Raw genomic sequence first — 19,953 nt, 5'->3', positions numbered from 1 at the left:
AGGTTGATTAGACGGCGCTTCACAGTACAGATGGACAATGACCCAAAACATTCTGCGAAAGCAACTCAAAAGTTTTTTCAGGCAAAGATGTGAAAAATTCTGCAATGGCCGAGACATTCATCAGATCTCCACCCCATCAAGCAGCATTTCACATGTATAACCCCTTCACCCCCGAGCCTGTTTTCGCCTTCCTGACCAGACCAAGTTTTACAATTCTGACCAAGTGTGACTTTATGTGGTAATAACTCTGGAACGCTTCAACGGATCCCGGTGATTTTGTTTTGCGACACATTGTACTTCATATTAGTAGTAAATTTACGCCGATTATTTTTTTTCGTTTATTTGTGAAAATATCAGAATTTTGGTTCACAATTTTAAGCTTTTACATTTTTTTGCACCTATCCCCTTCACGACCTTGAAACTTTGCGTTTTCAGTTTTTGTCCCCTTTTTCCCAAACCCATACCTTTTTTCTGTCAATATGACCGTGTGAGGGCTTGATTTTTTGGGGGGATGAGTTGTACTTTTGAATGACACCATTGATTTTACATTGATTTTTAGATGTGGGGATGAAACTTATAGTCTCAAAAGACTTTAAATTCCGACTTCCCTTTAATTCGGAGGATACTAAAACGTGGGAAACAGTTCCAAAAATTGACATACCAGTGGCAGGAGTGTCGAAGAAAACAGCCATCCCATTCGAGGATTCCTCAGGCCTTAAAGATCCCATGGACAGGAGAGCGGAGGATCTCCTTAAAAAATCATGGGAAGCCTCAGCAGCAATTATAAAGGCCAATGTAGCTGCAACCTCAGTAGCAAGGTCAATGTGTTTATGGGTTGAAGAGTTGGAAACCCAAATAAAAAAATAAAACTCATCGAAAAGAAATATTAAAATCCTTACCACTGCTTAAGATGGCAACTGATTTTATGGCAGATGCCGCGGCGGAGTCAGTCCGCTTTGCAGCCAGGGGCAATGCATTGTCTAATGCTGCAAGGCGTGCGGTCTGGAGACACTCAATCCAAAAATAAACTGTGTTCGATCCCATTTTCTGGTCTCCACGTATTTGGCCCGGTATTGGATGATTTACTTGACAAAGCATCCGATAAGAAGGGCTTCCCAGAACAGAAACAAAGAAAATGCCAGTGTTTCGCAAGCCCCGATTCAATCCCAGGCAGGATTATAGTGGCAGGGGTAAAACTGGAAGATGGAGCTACCCTAAAGGAGGCAGGGGGAGAGGCTCCTTTCGTGAACAAGGGACTGGGTCAGGTAAACAATGACGTCAAGCGCATTGGAGGAAGACTTCAACGGTTCAGGGAAGGATGGTAGGGTATTACCCAAAATCGTTGGATAATTCAAACACTCTCTCAGGGATGCAAAATAAAATTTACTCAAAAATCCCCCAGAAGATATTGTCTGACCCGCAGCCAATCTCTAGAGGTTCATCGAAGACTTTTAGAAGACATACAAGAACTCAAACAGATAAAAGCCATAGTTCCGGTACCCCTGTCAGAACAATTCCAGGGCTACTATTCCAGTCTCTTTTCAATAAAAAAGCCAGGAGGCGAATACCGGACCATAATAAACTTAAAACCACTGAACCAGTGGGTTCTTTCCAAGCGCTTCAAAATGGAGACCATCAGATCTGTCATACCATTAATAAAGAAAGATTTGGTAATGTGCACAATAGATCTCAAAAGCGCATATTATCATGTGCCCATTTATCCCATACACCAAAAATACCTCAGGTTCGTTATAAAAGACCGAGGCAAAATTCTTCATTTCCAGTTCCAGTGTCTGCCATTCGGACTATCATCAGCTCCAAGAATCTTTACAAAACTCATGGCAGAGGCGATGGCCTTCCTACGGACAAAAATGTCATTATAGTGCCATACTTGGACGACTTGTTGTTGGTGGCAGACTCAAGTCAGCAGATGGAACAATATCTAAAAGACACTATGTCGCTTCTGGAAACCCTAGGATGGGTAATAAATCTAAAAAAGTCAAGTCTAGAAGCAGAAAGGAAGAAAACCTTCTTGGGGGTCCTTCTGGACTCAGAAAAAGAGTATTCATTTCTTCCAGCTCACAAACAACTAGCTGTCTCACGAGAGGCTCAGATATTGGGAAAAAAAGCAGTACACCACTATCAGGAAAGCCATGAGACTACTGGGTCTGATGACCTCATATATTCCGTGCGTCCAGTGGAGCCAGTTCCACTCAAGGCCATTACAGCGAGACATACTCGCCAGATGGGACGGAAAACAGACGTCATTGGACGACAAGATATCCTTAACCATAGAAGGAAGACGCTTCCTGTCCTGGTGGGTCAACGTCCCAAATCTGCAGCAGGGCAAACCTTAGCGGGTGTCTTCATGCATAAATATAACGACGGACGCAAGTCTCAGCGGCTGGGGAGCCCACATAAACGGTCGTTATCTTCAGGGAACATGGCCCTCATGGATACGCAACAGCTCCTCAAACTTCAGAGAACTCAGAGCAGTTTGGGAAGCGCTGAGCAGGTCTCAGCAACAGCTCAACGACCTTCACGTCAGAATATTCTCCGACAACTCAACTACGGTCTCTTTCATCCTACATGAGGGAGGTCCAAGACATTGTCCCCTTCAGGACCTAACAAACCTCATATTCTCTTGGGCAGAGCTCAACGTAAAATCCCTAACAGCGGTACATTTGACAGGCGAAAGTAATCAGCAGATTTTCTCAGCAGAAAGAAGATCCAACCCACAGAGTGGGCCTTAAATCAAGAAGTCATTCTACATCTTACCGACACCTGGAGCTTCCCAGAGATAGACTTATTCGCTTCAAGGATAAACGCAAAAACAAGACGCTTCTTTTAGCTGAATCCTGGAGACGACCCGACAGCAGTGGACGCCTTAGCCCAGAATTGGGATATGGAACTGGCTTATGACTTCCCTCCACTGCCCTTAATTCTGAGAGTTCTACGGAAGATTCAGGAAAGTCTAACGACAGTTATCCTAATAGTGCCTTATTGGCACAGGAGAAGCTGGTTTCCAGTACTGAAGCAGATGGCAGTAGAAGATCCAATCATTCTACCACTACAGCAAGATCTCCTAACACAGGGCCCTCTTATCCATCACAATCTAGAGTTCCTATAGCTTTCAGCCTGGATCCTGAAAAAGAAATGCTAAAATCAAGAGGTCTCTCATATTCGGTCATATCTGCCTTACAAAAGCGTAGAAAGCCAGTCACTTCAGCTATATATCTTAAAGTCTGGAAAAAATTCTGCTCATATTGCACAGGCCCAATTTCCCTTAAACAGGGACCTGATATTCCTCAAATCTTAAATTTTCTTCAGGCCGGCTTTGACAAAGGTCTAAAGCCCAGTACTCTAAAAGTACAAATCTCGTCTCTGAGCTCCTTCTTGGATTACCCGCTGGCAGAACACCCTTGGGTGGTAAGGTTTATCAGAGCCACTCAACGGATTAGACCTACAATACGTAGCTCTGTCCCTCCTTGGGACCTAAATTTAGTTCTAAATTTCTTACGGGAAAATCTTTACGAACCCCTAGACCAGGCAGATCTCAGAGCAGTAACACTTAAAACAGTGTTTCTGGTGGCAATAACCTCAGCCAGACGCATAGGGGAGATTCAAGCCATTTCCATAAAGGACCCATATCTAAAGATACAAGACGACTGTATCATTCTCAAGCTAAATCCGGCCTTCCTTCCAAAAGTAGTAACTGACTTTCATAGGAGCCAGGAAATAATATTGCCCACCTTCTGTCAGGACTATAAAAACGAAAAAGACCGTACACTCCATTCGTTGGATGTTAAGAGAACAGTTGTACAATACCTGAAACTCACAGAAGGGTGGAGACTAGATTCAACTCTCTTCATACAGATGGCAGGGAAAAATAAAGGAAGGAAGGCATCAAAAGCCATCTTAGCTAGGTGGATAAAACTAGCCATTTCCACAGCATATACCTCAGCAGAAAAAATTCAGACGGAAGGCCTTAAGGCTCATACGCTGAGAGCAGTCTCGGCTTCTTGGGCAGAGAGTGCAGGGGCTTCTATGGATCAGATTTGCAGGGCCGCAACTTGGTCCAAAATAGATACCTTCTGTAATCTTTGCAAACTGAACGTTCTGTCAAACCAGCAGACGGCCTTTGGGAGGAAAGTCCTCCAAGCAGTAATCCCGCACTAATGAGTTATTGGGTACTTCTCCTGGTGGTGCTGTCAGGAGAGACGTCCTGGGAAAGTAGGAATTAGTCCTACCGGTAATGTAATTTCCAGGAGTCCATCCTGACAGCACCCCTTATATTCCTTCCCGTATATATCGTATCTGATGTGATATAAACATTTGTAATGGAAATTTAATAAAATAGCGTTGAATCCATCCTGGTGTGGTACTTGGAAAAGACACTGAAGGGTGGAGGTGGGGAGGGGCTATGTAACCTCTTCTGTGTTTCCTGTCCCTATCAAGGATATGAAGGACAACCTCCTGGTGGTGCTATCAGGATGGACTCCTGGAAATAACCAGTAGGACTGATTCCAACTTTTGGCGCAGATACGATGTTTTGATCATCTGTTATTGCATTTTATTGTAATGTTGTGGCAAAAATAAAAATGTAATTCTGGCTTTTCTTTTTCTCGTTGCGCCATTTAGCGATCTGATTAGTTTATATTTTGATTGAGCGTTTCTGAACACAGTGATACTAAATGGGTTTTTTTTTATTTTGTTTTGAATGGGGCAAAAGGGCGATTTGAACTCTTTTTTTAAGGTGTTTTTTTTTTTTCAAATTCAAGCTTTATTAAGAATTTTGTAACTAACAAACAAAATTAAATAAATTCAAGGCCATTAGAAAAGTTGACCTGACAAAGTCTTCATTACACAATTCAAACATATAAACATCCTTGTATCTGCGTCCGTAATGCCGGGGTCACACTTGCGAAAGCAATGCGTGAAACTCGCGCATCAATACCCGACACTGCCGCCGGCACTTGGGACCGGAGCGTTCAGCTTCATAGAAATACATGCAGCTGAACGCTCTGGTCCCGAGTGACCAGGTATTGATGCGAGAGACTCGTTCGAGTTTCTCGCATTGCACTCACAAGTGTGACTCCGACCTAAAGCAATATTACAAGTAAATTTGTATCCAACATAAGGGAATTACAACTAAGACTGAAAGAGGAAGCCGTGTACAATTGTCGCCCTTACATGGGATGAATAGAAGGCCTAGAGAAAGTAGGAATGAACAGAATGAGGGAAACAAACCAGGTTAGAGGGATTCGGAAGTGGCCTGATGAGACCTGATGCAAAATTGTGAAGAAAACAATGTGCAAACGGTTTTAAATTCAAGGTGTATTAACTCGGATGGTCCTATACAAAGGCGAAGATAGAAAGATATCAGAATGGATACACTTGGTTCCAATTTTACTCCTTTCCTCCTGCGAATGGGCAACCAACATCTCCATGTGCTGAGTTAGAGATTTCTGTAAACCATTCCTCTTGGGAAAGTGCATCTGGGGACTTCCGGTGACTGGGGATTACTCTTTTGGCTGCTTGAAAAAAGGTGTCACATGAGTGTTTTTTAAACTAGTTCCGGACATGGGGAACATGAATAGAAGGATTGCTTCAGGTTTGTTGGGAATTATTCCAGTGACAACTTTGATTACTTTAAGGACTCCCTCCCAAAACGCTGCAAGGCTCGGACAAGTCCACCAGGTGTGAACCAATGTACCTACACTTTCTCCACATCGCCAACATAAGTTAGAAGTACCAGGGAACCATTTGTGCTAAACCGAAGGAACTAAATACCACCTAGAGATTATTTTATAATTTGTCTTTTAGATTTGTGGAAGAGGTGGAAACATGCATTCCACTGATCGTTTGAGAATTTTAGTTGTAGTTCTGTTTCCTAGGCTCTGCAGAAATGTGGAAGAGATTCCAGCTCTGAAATTTAAAGTAATTTATACAGTATTGAAACTGCATGGTCTAAGGGACGTGTATTCTCGGTTCTGATTGCTAGGGAGCGATAGAAGTGTTGATGTGGAAGATATTCTAAATTCTGGCACTTTGTGGGAGTTTTACCTTGCAGAATGCTTGCGAGTGGGAGAAGGTATCCAGGGGAGCAAGGTTATGAAGACAAAGGTGTTTGTTTTTTTTTTGTTTTTTTAAAGAACTATTTAGAAATTCATTAGAAGAGGCATCTGGTGGGAATCCAGGATTGTTGGTTATAGGAGAAAGAGGACTATGCGAGTCAACCAGTGGCTCCTTGAGTTTGAAAGAATGTAGACTTTAAAGAGTGACTCACACTGAATGATAACTCATCGTCCCCATGTCGGGAAATATGGGGCCATATCCAGGGTAGAGCAGGAATGCAAAGGCAGCAGATGTCCTAAGCAATATAAACCCAATGCTTAACGGCAGATTGATGTACCAAGTCAAAGACCCGGGAGAGCACAGCCGACTGGTAATATCTATGGCAGTTGTGTAGAACCGCTCCACCTGCAAGTCCGAGAAGCAGCGGGATCCGCTGATATTGCCATGGTCGATGGATAAAATGAGGCCCCCCAAGTAGAAGAAACTGGTGTGTCATCATATTCAGGACCTGCTGAGGCATGAAGTGACATATTGTGACATCCAGAGGACCCTGGTAAAATTGGATTCTCCTCCATTGTCTGCGTAGGATTATTATGAGGAATGCTGTCCTCTTTAAGATTGACTGGAGGTGAAAATAGATGGTCAGGCTTGGGCCTGAAAAAATCTAGTGCATCTGTTTCCTGAAATCTGTCCTGACTGCTGAAAGAGGGCCTCAAATTAGTCTTATTTTAGAGAAGAATTAGGTTGAGGATAACACATTTTGTGGCCTCTTTTATTGCGGAGGTTGTGGCAGAGTTCCGAACGGAGAGAGTCCGAGTCTTCCCTGGTTGTAGCCTCCAGAGTCCCAGACCTCAGGGTGCTCGGGGAAACGCAAGCAATGCAGAGGGATGGCGGCTATCTTGTGAAAGAGCAGTGGCCTGCTTTGGGAGCAATGCAGAATGGACAGGGCCTCAGGGAACAGGTAATGTACAAAACACAGCACTCTGCTGGATGGTGAGATATGGTGCTCAAGTAGGGTCTCCAACCCGTCAATCAATGTATACAATAAACTTGGCACTCAAATCGGTTGTAAGGTGAAGTTAATTGACTTTATTGCACGTCCCAGATACAGTTTCAACAGTTAAACGTTTTCGGTCCCACTGGACCTTCTTCAGAACAATTTCCAATTTATCTGGTTAAGCTGGTTACAACATGTGGAAGGAAAAATCACCTTCTAACGAGAAACTGTGGAGCAATGCAATAAATGAAAAAACGAAGGGGCTCTAGGCGAACTAAGCCGCTAATGGAGTCTGTGGCCCATAATCATGATGAGGGGCTCAGATCTGCGCGGCGCTGGAGCGCCAGAGAGGGACGCACTCCCTCTCTGGCGATCCAGCGCCACGCAGATCTGAGCTCCTCATCCTGATTATGGGCCACAGACTCCATTAGCGGCTTAGTTCGCCTAGAGCCCCTTCGTTTTCTCATTTATTGCATTGCTCCACAATTTCTCGTTAGAAGGTGATTTTTCCTTCCACATAAAGTCAATTAACTTCACCTTACAACCGATTTGAGTGCCAAGTTTATTGTATATATTCAGGGAACAGGTAAGTTACCTCTACTCCTGTTGGAAGCTCTGGGGGTTCTCCTGGAGTGCTGCAAACTGTGGTTTCCAGTAAGAGCTGTTGTCGAGTTCCCCAGGTCTCAGCTGTGGGTCCCGATGCATTCTCTATGGGCGCTGAAAGCTCTCAATATCCCCGCTGGGAGCTGCTGTGCAGGATGAAGAGCAGATTGTTTGGTTTTTACGTGATATGATAGCGGAGTTAAGCTGGGTGCAACTTCACTCTATCATGGCAATCCACACCCCCCTTTTTCTCCTTCGCCTCATTGGGGGACACAGACCGTGGGTGTATGCTGCTGCCACTAGGAGGCCAATACTAAGTGATACAAAGAAAGTTCGCTCCTCCCCTGCAGTATACACCCTCCTGCTAGCTCTCAGCTAACCAGTTCTTGCTTAGTGTCCGTAGCAGGCACACAGACAGGTCTGCTATTCAGACCCAAAACTCTTTATTATTACTTTTTACATTTTTGATTTTACTTTTTACAACGAAGGGGCGACTGATTCTTTCAAGGCTCCGATCTCCCTGAACCATCAACAGGCGAGCACGGAAAGTGTCGCCTCTCCGTATCCTCTCCTGCGACGTGCCACGCCTGAGCGGATTCTTAGGGGCGACGGGTCCCTTCAGGGGCACCGATCTCTCCGCACCCTGAACGGACGAGCACATGGAGTGTCGCCTCCACGTATCCTCTTCCCCAGCCAGGCCTATTGCCGGACAACTGGCCCTGTCCACCCGGGGATTTGAACTCCGTGGATGTACAGAGGTACCCTCTCTATGGCGTCTGAGCAGCCCTCACTGCACCACCACTGTTAAAGCGGATGGCACAAGGAGGTGGACGGTTCCTCTCCACCTCCCTAACAAAGGGATGGTGGATTGAGGTTTACCCCTATATCCCTACACCGTCCACGCTGCATTATCTGACCTGCAGCAGAACAGTAGAGGGCACGCGCTTTCCTCGGCGCTGAAACCCAGTCATCTGCGGCAGCTCCATGCCGGGACGTGCACCGATGGTGAGTGGATCCAGTCGGCGGTGGGCCTCTGCAGTGGGATATTCTCATGCTGACAGGCAGCCCAGCCATGGCTTCCCTGTGGCCCACCTCCCTGAGGTAACGCTCCGGCCGGCTGCAAAAATGTAACCCCCGGCTTTGGCCGATGTGTAGGCCGCATCCCGTAAGCCATCCCCGCACTTTTCTGGTGCTTCTCGCCTGGCACGGGAGTGCTCGCTTTTCTCAGCCACTCCAACGCCCCACACTTCTACCCACCGGCTGCAGAAATTTATGCCCGGCTTGGGCCTATTCATGGAAGTCACGAGGCTCCGCCCCCCAAATTGGCGCCTCTGGCTCTCTGAAAGACTTTACCACCTCTGCAACTCCCGGTGGCCATCTTGGTCCACCCGGCCGGCTCACATAGGGGCAACGGTTTTGCATTATCGGGCAAATCAACTCTGCAGCATCAGATACCCTGGTAAGGAAGTAATGCTCTCTCCCCCTGCATTTTTCACCTGTACTTAAAGGCACATGACCAGTATTCCCTGGTCTTAAAGGCACTTGACCAGTATTCCCTGGTCTTAAAGGCACTTGACCAGTATTCCCTGGTCTTAAAGGCACTTGACCAGTATTCCCTGGTCTAAAAGGCTCATGACCAATATTCCCTGGTCTGAAAGGCTCATGACCAGTATTCCCTTGTCTTAAGGGCACATGACCATTATTCCCTTGTCTTAAAGGCAAATGACCAGTCCAAAGCCGGTCACCCTAAATGAGCTCAGGAGCCCTCCGCCACTGATCACAGCTTATCCCAGAGACCGCAATCCATGGCTTCTCGGACCAAGAGATTGAATCTCTCCGTGAACCCTCTGTGGCTCGGAGTGCTCGCAGGACCGATATAGATGGGCCCTCTCCTTCATGGGAGCCATCGGCTAGCAGGGGCCACAAGGCGTCTAGAAACGTACAGGTATCTGGAAAATGGAAGCTTCTTTTCCTGATCTCCCTCACCAATGATTTGCTGAGGACAAGACTCTGAATATGGATCGGATATTGCCTTGGATCTGGACTCGCCAGAGCTTCAGAAAAGGATAGATTCACGTATTTATATCATCAACCAATCTCTGTAGATTGACGAGGACTCCGGTTTTGCTCTAGATCACGCAGTGTCCCTCATAAGGAGACTAAACTCCCTCGTAGAGGATTTGCCATTCACCCGCACAGGGAGCGTCCAGATAAGCGATTCATTGGACAGAAGCCTCTTCAAGAGCGGTATCCTTTTTCAGCCAATATGTAAACAGGGGGGTGTCCCCTCCACGTATACCCCCTACGACGTGGGATGCCATACCTGGTCTGATTTTTAGGGACAACGTGTCCTTTAAAGGGCACCGATCTCCCCACACCATCAACAGACGAGCACATGGAGTGTCACATCCATGTATCCTCTTCTGCAGCCAGGCCTAACTCCGGACAACTAGCCCTGTCCACCCGGGGATCTGAACTATGTGGATGTACAGACGCACCCTTTCTGGCGTGCGAACATCCCCTCTGCATCACCACTATTTAGCAGATGATGCAAGAAGGCGGACAATCCCTCTCCACTTCCCTGGCCTTTGCGACCTCGTGTTCAGCGCTATACCCTTCCTTAGATGCTGCATCGGTTGATAGAGCAATGGACTCCTGGTCGGAGACCTTAACTACTTTGACTCACAACAGTAATCTTTTCCCGTAGACAGTACAGCTGGCCAATCAAATCTCTTGAGCGGGAGACTGTGGTTCACGCCTCTTGGATGCGGCTATTTGCACGGCGCTGTCAGCAGCAAATGCCATTACACTCAGAAGGGCATTATGGCTCAGAGAATGGAAGCGTACTTTGCGTTCAAAAAGCCTCTGACATCACTCCCTTACCAGAGTGGTCGGTTATATGATGAGAGGTTTGGAGCGTTTCCCACACAGGAACAAAGGATCACATGTTTCCTATAGACCCATGCAGCAGTGGAAACGTTGTCCAGGACAGTCTAGATCTAAGGGATCTTGGTTCCAAAAAGGGGACCGAAAAGTAAGACCGATCCTGGACCTCAAACTTCTATCAAGCTTGGCAAGGTCCTCCTCCTTCAGATGGAGTTCTTCCGCTCAGCCATTACTTCAACGGAAAAAGGTGGTGTTTCTGGCATCCATCGACATTCGGGATGCTTACCTTCATATTCCTATTTTTCCTCTCTTCATAAATTCCTTCCCTTTTCTATTCGCGAACAGCATTTTTAAGTCACGACCTTGCCCTTCGGCCTTGCACCCAGAGTGTTCGCAAGGGTCATGGCGGCTGTCATGTTCCTCTTGCACCCTAGAGGAGTGGTCGTCCTGCCCTATCTGGTTGACTTTCTAGCCACTCTTCCAGGACTGCGCTGAGTCGCCTATATCACTTGCGATACCCTCTCCCTCCTGGGCTGGCAGCTAAACTTAGATTTCCTCATTTCCAGCCCAGCAGATAAACTTTTTGAGGATGATCCTGGACACTTCCAGAAAGTTGGTAATTCTCCTTTGAGACAAGGCCGTGGCCCTTCAACAGGAAGCTCGTGCACTTGATCACTCATCCCCTCATTCCGTTCGATTTGCTAGGAGGGTTCTGAGGAAAAATGGTAACGGCAATGGAAGCAGTTTCCTTCGCTCCGCTCATTTTCTGTAGGTCAAACAGGCTTTTCAGAGGGTAGTCTCTGAGCTCTTCCCCCATCCAGTGTAGATCCTTTCTCCCGGTTCAATGGTTATTAGTGACTAGTGATGAGCGAGTGTACTCGTTGCTCGGGTGGTCTCTGAGTATTTATGACTGCTCAGAGATTAGTTTTCCTCGCAGCAGCTGGATGATTTGCGACTGTTAGGCTGCTTTCACACATCAGGTTTTTGGTTTCAGGCGCAATCCGGCAGTTTCAGGCACAATCTGGATCAGTTTTTTTCTTACGCCTGATCCGTTTTTTCCCCATAGAGTTGTATTATTGCTGGATTGTGCCTGAAGGACATGCGTTTCATCCGTTTTGTGCCAGATCAAAACGTCTCCTGCAACGTTTTTTGTGTCCGGTGAAAAAGCCTGAAGGGACGTTTCCGGCAATAAACGCATAGAACCGATGTGTGAAAAAACATTTCTGGCGACTGAATCCGTTTTTTACACACTGAGCATGCCCAGAAGCTTTGTCTCTCTCTCTCTAACACACACACACACAGGAATTCCCTAGCGACCAGGCAACTCCCCCATGTACTCAGGCTGGGTAGTAGCTGTAAATCATTCAGCTGAGGTGATGAAAACTAAATCTCTGAACACTAACAAATACTTGGAGATCACCCGAGCGTGCTCGGGAAAATCCGAGAAACGAGTACACTCGCTCATCACTATTAGTAACTACCGATGCCAGTCTTCTTCTCCCGATCATTGTTCTGGGGATCTGAACGGTACGGCTAGTCCTACAGCAGGTCCACTGCCTTCTGATGGGTCTCCCCATCCGAATAGGATAATGCCACGGCTGTGCCATACATCAATCATCTAGCAGGTACCCACGGTCAGGCGCCATGGCCGAGGTACCTCACATTCTCTGATGGGCTGAGATCTAGCATTTGGTGATCTCAGCAGTACACATCCCAGGAGTAGAACTCTGTGCGGCAGCCTTCTTCAGCCATCAGGGTCCCGCGTCAAGTGAGTGGGAACTTGACCCGGAAGTCTTCCATCAAATCTGCCTTCACTGAAGCACTCCAGATGTAGATCGGATGGCTTCCAGACTGAACGCCAATGTACTCGACTTCACGGTTCGGCCTCGAGATCAAAAAGCCATCGCAGTGCATGCTCTGGTTCTTTCGTGGTACAAGTTTCCATAACCCCTCTTCCATTACTTCCAAGAGACTTTCGGAAGCAGCAAGGGCCCCAGTGATCCTGGGAGATCTGCACTGACCACGTCAGGTTCTTCGTTTGTGGAGCTAGTACTTTTCCATCTTATTTCAACAAAACTGCAAGAAGGGACTTTCTTGCAGGGTGTTTTTCACATGTGGTTCTTCCCTATCGCATACGTTAGATCTTTGGGTCCCTAATGGTCCTGGGAGCCTTACAGTAGACTCCGTTTGTTCCGGACAGACTTTACCATCAGGGAAGGTCGCCCTTTTTTTCTCTGCGATCTCTTCATCCTGACGAGTCTTCGGAGCTAGCTGCTCTGTTCTTTCAGACTTTTTTCTTTATTACCATCAAGGCAAGGTTGTCCTCAGGCCATCCCTGTCCCTTGTTACCAAGGTGGTATCGTATTCCCACTATTATGAGGACATCTCTTTCGGCACCAGTCCACAAAACGGAATGGGTTCCCCATATTCTGGAGAAGTGAGTTCTCTGAGTAGGTACTTATCGAGGACGGCGTCCTTCCGAAGGTTGGACACTTTATTTGGGCTTCCTGACTGTAAGAGGAAGGCTTCCTCACGGTTACAGGAAGGGTTTAACCATTTCATCAGCCATGTTAGCCTGGTGGATTTGTTTCACCATCCAGGAGTCCTTCCGTGTTAGATGTCAGCCTATCTCCAACCATGTCTATTGTGGTATCTTGGGTTCTAGGCACCAGGCGTCGGCAAAGCACACCTGCAAGCTTTCGGGTTCGTACAGTCCTCATGTATTCTTGAAGCACTATAATTCCTAGACTTGCGCAGATGTGAGTCTGGGCAGGCGGACTCTGCAGGCTGTGGTGGCGCACTTGAGGCGAAGGAGAAATAGGGATTGTTGTGTACTCACTGTAAAATCCTTTTCTCCGAGCCATTCATTGGGGGACATGGCTCCCACCCTGTTATTAGCTTATGCTTGTTTTATGATTTGACATGTTGTACTCTCATATGCTATTGATCTCCTACTGCTTTTGCACTGAACTGGTTAGCTGAGAGCCAGCAGGAGGGTGTATACTGCAGGGGAGGAGATAACTTTCTTTGTATCATTAAGTGGCAGCCTCCTAGTGGCAGCAGCATACACCCATGGTCTGTGTCCCCTAATGAATGGCTTTGAGAAAAGGAATTTACTTGTGAGTACACGAAAAACCCTATTTTTATTTTTTTTTATTTTTAGTACAATCCTTGCATAGTGACAGCTAAACACTGCACCAATATTTTTAAAACACATTTGAAAAAATGAATTTTAGCCCCTACTGGATGCACTTAAGAAAAAAAAGTTCTGAAATTGTAGATTTGCCATTAAAAAAAAGATTATTAGAAATAATTTTACTACTCTGCAAATTTGCCAATCAAGTGTTTGAAAGGCCTGTGGGGAAGAGCCCATTGCACTGTACTGATATGTTTCACTTTGGGTGAGAAGTTAATGAATGCCACAATTAACACGAAGATGACATGTTTGCAAATGTCTTGTGAAGCCCCATCATTAATGGGGAAATAGCGAAGTTCTCCTGCAGGTCAAAACTTTTATCTGTTTGTCAAGCTGATCCTGTGCAAACTTTGTATTGCAAATATTTATTGTAATATTCAGTGAGGCTTGTAACTGGTCCTGCTTGGAGATCTTCATATATATATTTTGTTTATCACAGATGAACGACAACTTGGTGGAGAACTGGGCTGACTTGGAAGAGCTGAGTGGGGCCAAAAGTTTGCAGACAGTATATCTGGAAAGGAATCCTCTACAGAAAGATAACCAATACAGGCGCAAGATCATGCTGGCTCTGCCATCGGTCCGTCAAATTGATGCAACGTTTGTCAGATTCTGAATTGAGCCATGGCATTATGCCTTTCTCCCTTCTACTCTAGCAGCACAGTACAACGCCAACCTCTTAACATAGAAATTGTTTGCGTGTTATCCCATCACATTTATGTTCCCCACCTTGCATGATTTTCTCATATCAAACTGATTAACTGCTCATTCCATAGACTCTTCTTGTCACAGGACTGTCTTACCCTAGAATGAATAGAAATAACCCCACTCGCTGGTGGTGTCCAATACAGTATTTATTTCTGGACAATAGTCCTCTAGTTAATAAAGACTTTTTTTTTTTTTAACCTCAGCATATGGCCATTACATGTCATTTCATGTGGCTTCTGGCCGAGTTGTCATTCCACACCACCTTACATGTCACAGCACTAATGGATCCGGTAATATTCCTCTTAGTTGCATCTTCTTGCATTGTTTTTGTTTATAGTTTTTGTTTACAAGAGTTGGTTTTATATCTGCAGCTGTGGGCACTTTTTTTTGGGTTTGTTTGTTTTCAGTGCATCCCTTGTAAGCTTGTGTGATGCACCTCCCAAAAAAAAAAAAACACCCCTAAAGGTTTACAATTAAACGGTCAGGTTTTTACTATGTAATCTGAAAGCAGATAATATAGAGGTTGAGAGCCTGATTCCAACAAGCTATCAGAAGGCTATGTGTTACTGTTTCAATAAAATCAATGTTTTTATCTGCAGAAGATTACTACAGAAGTAGGTGATCTTGTGCTTCCTATTCAACTGCTGTGTTACCTGTGCCCATCCATTGATTAGCAGCTTTCTGCCTATGCACAGTGTACAGAGCTCAGCATTTGAAAACTGCTAGATATGCAGCAGAGAAAAAGCGATTATATTAAAAACAGCAAGCAGACCGGCAAGTAACACATTGCTGGAATCAGGGTCTCCAACGCTATATCATGCTGCTGTCAAATTACAATGCACAAGCTTGCTGCCAGATTTTTTTTTTTTTTTTTTTATAAGACTAAGCTTTCAGAGGGGTGCATCAGACATCTTTACCATCTGCTTGCCTGTATCAAAAATAGCAGTGGTTTCAAGTCCCATTTATCTTCATTTTTATTAAAGGAACGTCAAAGTTACTAACTCCATAGAATATATTAAACGAGTATTCCAATAAAGAATATTTATTGTATAAGCAAAGGTTATAAGATTTCCAATCTGTCAAATAACTAGGGAAGGTTCCACAAGCACAATTTTAGGTTCTTGGACTGGATAATTATTTCCTTTTTTGAATATACTTGCTTGAAAGTGCAAGGATTAATATGTGATACATTATGACATAGAAAGGATATGATAACTAGATTGAGGGCTAGAATTTAAAGAGAACCCATCATGTCCTTTGTAGCATATGAAGTATCCCCAGTGCGTTGATAGTGATGCAATGTGCATCACCAGCACGTTTTTCCCCATTAAAAAAAAGGGAACATGTGGCCCAAGGTGAAATTATATATTTCATAGTCTTAAGGGCACACAAGATAAAACGTTATATACACAATGGATATACATTTATGATTATAAGACATACAAATATAGGTGGTAATACAATAAGTATAAGGAGATGATACAAAGTCTGTTACCAGTTGGATGTCATGGCTGTGCAGCACAAAGGCCTATGGGACACGTGGAGACCAGCGGTTTCTTACAACACGATATGATGGCATGGTCTCCCTTAAACCACTGGGCCACAGCCCTGCACAAGCAGTTAACCCCTTGGTTGGTATCTCCCTTTCCCACCCTCAGGACGGTCCTAGTTTCCCTCCCCTTGGGTTTGGTGGCTTAAACTCCAAAACATATGATGAGCGCAAGTGCTCCTTACTAAAGTTCATATGTGAAGTAAGAGTGAGATGGCACTCGCCGTGCTGTAAAATCCATAGTTTATTGTAACATTAATCTTCAGCAGGGGAGCAATGTGTGGGATACAAGTCCTTTTATCACACACATTGCTCCCCTGCTGAAGATTATTTAATGTTTTCCATAGGATTTTACAGGACGGCGAGTGTTTTTTTTCTGGATTCAGCACCTGTACATCCAGGCATGTGAGACTGCAGTGTTTGTGACCCCACAGCTGGGTTGTTTGATTTGGCAGTGCAAATTGTTTGTTTCTTTGCAAATATCCTTACTAAAGTTTGCCGAGGGTGCTCGAATCCCCACGTCTGCATGTTTCATGGCTGTTAGGCAATTCCCCGCATGTTTTGTGGCTAACAACCCCAGGCAATCCCTGCATGTTTTGTGGCTAACAGTTCCGAAACATGCGGCTGGGGGAACTCGAACATGTCACTTGAGCACCTGTGATAGTCTGCGTATACCCAAGCACCCTCATAACAAGCACTTGCGCTCAAGAAATTATATTGGTTCGCTGAAGGCAACAGGTGCCTTTCATTGCTTTTTAAACAATTTTAGGTTCAGAATGGGAGTAACTGAGCAGTCCTCCTTGAGGACACAAAGTTTGAAGAAAATCCTTTGAACGGTTTCTGAAAGGGAGCTTGAATAATGCCTGGCTTTAGAAAATAGAAAATTGCTTGGGAGGGAAAAAAGAAAAAAAAAAAAAAAACACTAAGCATGCAGATGACCAGGGCGAAAGAAAAATCAAAAAACTTTAAAGCGTCTGGAAAATTGGGGAAGTAAAAAACAAAAAAAGGAATGGATGGATTGCTTGGACATGAAGGGATTAAATAGTACAGCAGTGAGCAACTGCAGAGGCTTTTATTCAACAACAAAACTGTCTAAAAATGTCCCAAAACCAGCTGAAAGGACCCAGCCTTGCTAGCAAGATTCAGGTCCTTCTGGAGTGTGGTATACTGGCAAGCAGAGCAGGATTCCACAGCCCCGCTCTTGGGCAGAGCGCTAAACCCTGTACTTTTTACTAAACCATCCCTGTTGCATCATTTGCCAAGCAGTTAATGATTAGTGACATTATTCACAGCTCTATACTGTACATAAGGGGTGGAAACCTCAGGCCGTTTACAGCCCTTGACCTTTTATCCGGCCCGTGAGCAGATGCCTGGGGACTACAGTACTTGGTCCCACAGCTGTATTTGGATGGAGATCAGCTCATTTATTTCTTGCACTGCGAGCATGTATACGCAGTGTTCACTACTGAACATCAAGGCGTGTGCAATGAAAGATTGCACCCTTACACTAGAGCCAGCATCAGGACGTACTTTGTGGGCGGAAATAGCGCGCTGTTTGTACAGGCCCTGAAGGATGGGAAAATATCCAAATGGCCCTTAGCAAAAAAAAAAAAATAATAATTGCCCTCCCCTGCTGTACATGATGTGGCAGCACTATTTTAGCTCAAAGCTAGTGATCCCACAATAACTTTAAAAACATACATAATCAGTACTTGTTTTTTTTTTCCCCCCATAAGAGACAATCACTTGTATTTTTCCAAAATAATTCAGAATGTAACGTCAGGTATGTCAATCAAAGAAGAGGTGGGCAGAGATGGATGAGACACAAATAGGTGGCAAGGTGCATTGACTGCTCTGACAGGCCAAGGGTGCAACAAGCACCTGTCATTTTCTTCTGACAACCTCCCTTGAAAGTGAACCTGTCAGCTGTTTTGGTCGCTATAAGATACGGCCACTGCCTTTCAGGGCTTACCTACAGCAATCAATACTGCTGTATATTCGCCCTGATCTGCCCCTCCGCAATGAAGCGATAAAGAAACAGGGATTTTTATGTAATCACCGTAACATGCTTTTCTCCGAGCCACTCATTGGGAGACACAGGACTGTGGGTGTATGCTGTTGCCACTAGGAGGCTGACACTAGGTTAATACAAAGAAAGTTAGCTCCTCTGCAGTATACACCCTAATGCTGGCTCCCAGAGAACCAGTTCAGTGCAAAAACAGTAGGAGAACATTAACATCATAAGAGTACAACATGTCAAACAAACAAAAACCACCAGGCATTAGGATAACAGGATGGGTGCTGTGTCCCCCAAATGAGTGGCTCGGAGAAAAGGATTTTACGGTGAGTTCACAAAAATCCCTGTTTCTCCTTCGCCTCATTGGGGGACACAGGACCGTGGGACGTCCCAAAGCAGTGCCTGGGTGGGAAAACAGAAAACACATCAGGCTTCACTTAACTGCCTAGATGTGCTCCACCACAGCCTGCAGCATTCTTCTGCCCAGCATCAGATGAAGCTTGAGTATGAACATTATAGTGCTTCGAGAAAGTATGTAGGCTAGACCAAGTTGCAGCTTTACAGACCTGCTCCACTAATGCCGAATGGCCCAGGAAGCACCCACTGACCGAGTGGAGTGTGCCTTGATCCCCGCTGGGATAGGCTTACCTCTGATGCGGTAGGACTCTTAATTGGTGGAATAAATCCACCTAGCTAACGTGGCCTTAGTAAGGGTCTAGCCGCTTCAGTGTCCCTCAGGAAGCACAAACAAAGAATCTGACCTCCGGAAGGATGCCATCCTCGAGATGTACCTTTCCAGAGCTCTGACTACATCCAGAGTATGGAGAGCCCTTTCCACCCTGTGGACTGGAATTGGACAAAATGAAGGAATAACAATGTCCTCGTTAAGGTGGAAGGAGGAGACAACCTTGGGCAAAAAGGATGGGGACAGCCCAAGGACAACCTTGTCCTGGTGGAAAATAAGCAAAGGTGCCCGACAGGACAGAGCAGCCAGCTCCGAAGCCCACCTGATGTAATTTCAACGAGAAAGGCAACTTTCCAGGACAGAAAGGTGAGTGAAATGTCCTGAAGTGGTTCAAAAGGAGCTTCTTGTAAGACTCACAGGACAAAGTTAAGGTCCCAAGGCTCTAAAAGCATGCGATAGGGGGTAAGCACATGTGTAACCCCCTGAATGAACTTCTTCACCTGAAGTTTTGTTGGAATAAGACCGATAAGGCGGATATCTGGCCCTTGAGCTATCTGAGCGCCAAGCCTGAGTCCAGACCAGTCTGTAGGAACTCCAATATGGTGGGAATAGAGAAGACTAGGGGAAGACGTCCACGAGCCTTGCACCAAGCAAAAAATGTCTTCCAGGTACAGTGATAAATGCATACCGACGCAGGTTTACGAGCACTGATCATTGTAGACGCGACCTGTGGTGAATAAACAGCCTGGGTCAGAATCCAGGATTCAACGGCTAAGCTGTTAAACATCGGTCCCTAAGAGAGCAGATCTGGACGATCCGACAGTCACCAGGGTACGTTGGCAACGAGGCGCACCAACTCTGCGAACCACGCCCGGCGTAGCCAATCCGAAGCGACAAGGATCACTGGAACCCCTTCCGCCACGATCTTCCTGAACTCTCGGGAGAAGCGGCAGCAGGGAAAAAATGTACGGAAGACGGAACTGGCGCCACGTAAGAACCAGAGCATCCACTCCTATGGCTCATGGATCTCGAGACCGAGATATGAATCTGGAGACCATGGCGTTCAGTCTGGACGCCATTAGATCCACATCTGGGCTTCCCCATCGAAGACAGATCTGTTGGAAAACTTCTGGATGAAGTTACCATTCCACCAAGGCAAGACCCTGACAGAGGAAGTCTGCCGCCCCATTTTCCACTTCTGGTATGTGCACTGCTGAAATTACAGAGTGGTTCC

At 45.6% G+C, this 19,953-nt stretch overlaps 1 protein-coding gene across 1 annotated transcript in view; it reads left to right on the top strand.

Moving 5' to 3' along the window:
• The window catches only part of PPP1R7 (protein phosphatase 1 regulatory subunit 7), a 73,563-nt gene extending 58,037 nt beyond the window's left edge, over window positions 1-15,526 (top strand). The window contains exon 10 of the mRNA XM_069727720.1: window positions 14,200-15,526. Coding sequence (XP_069583821.1) covers window positions 14,200-14,376 — 177 coding nt within the window. The 3' untranslated portion in view covers window positions 14,377-15,526. The remainder of the gene's footprint in view (window positions 1-14,199) is intronic.
• Window positions 15,527-19,953: the final 4,427 nt, after the last annotated feature.

The sequence above is a fragment of the Ranitomeya imitator genome, chromosome 5 (assembly GCF_032444005.1).
Source record: "Ranitomeya imitator isolate aRanImi1 chromosome 5, aRanImi1.pri, whole genome shotgun sequence".
NCBI lineage: Eukaryota > Metazoa > Chordata > Amphibia > Anura > Dendrobatidae > Ranitomeya > Ranitomeya imitator.
The sequence above is the reverse complement of the archived record's forward strand: the minus strand, read 5'-3'. Positions and strand labels throughout refer to the sequence as shown.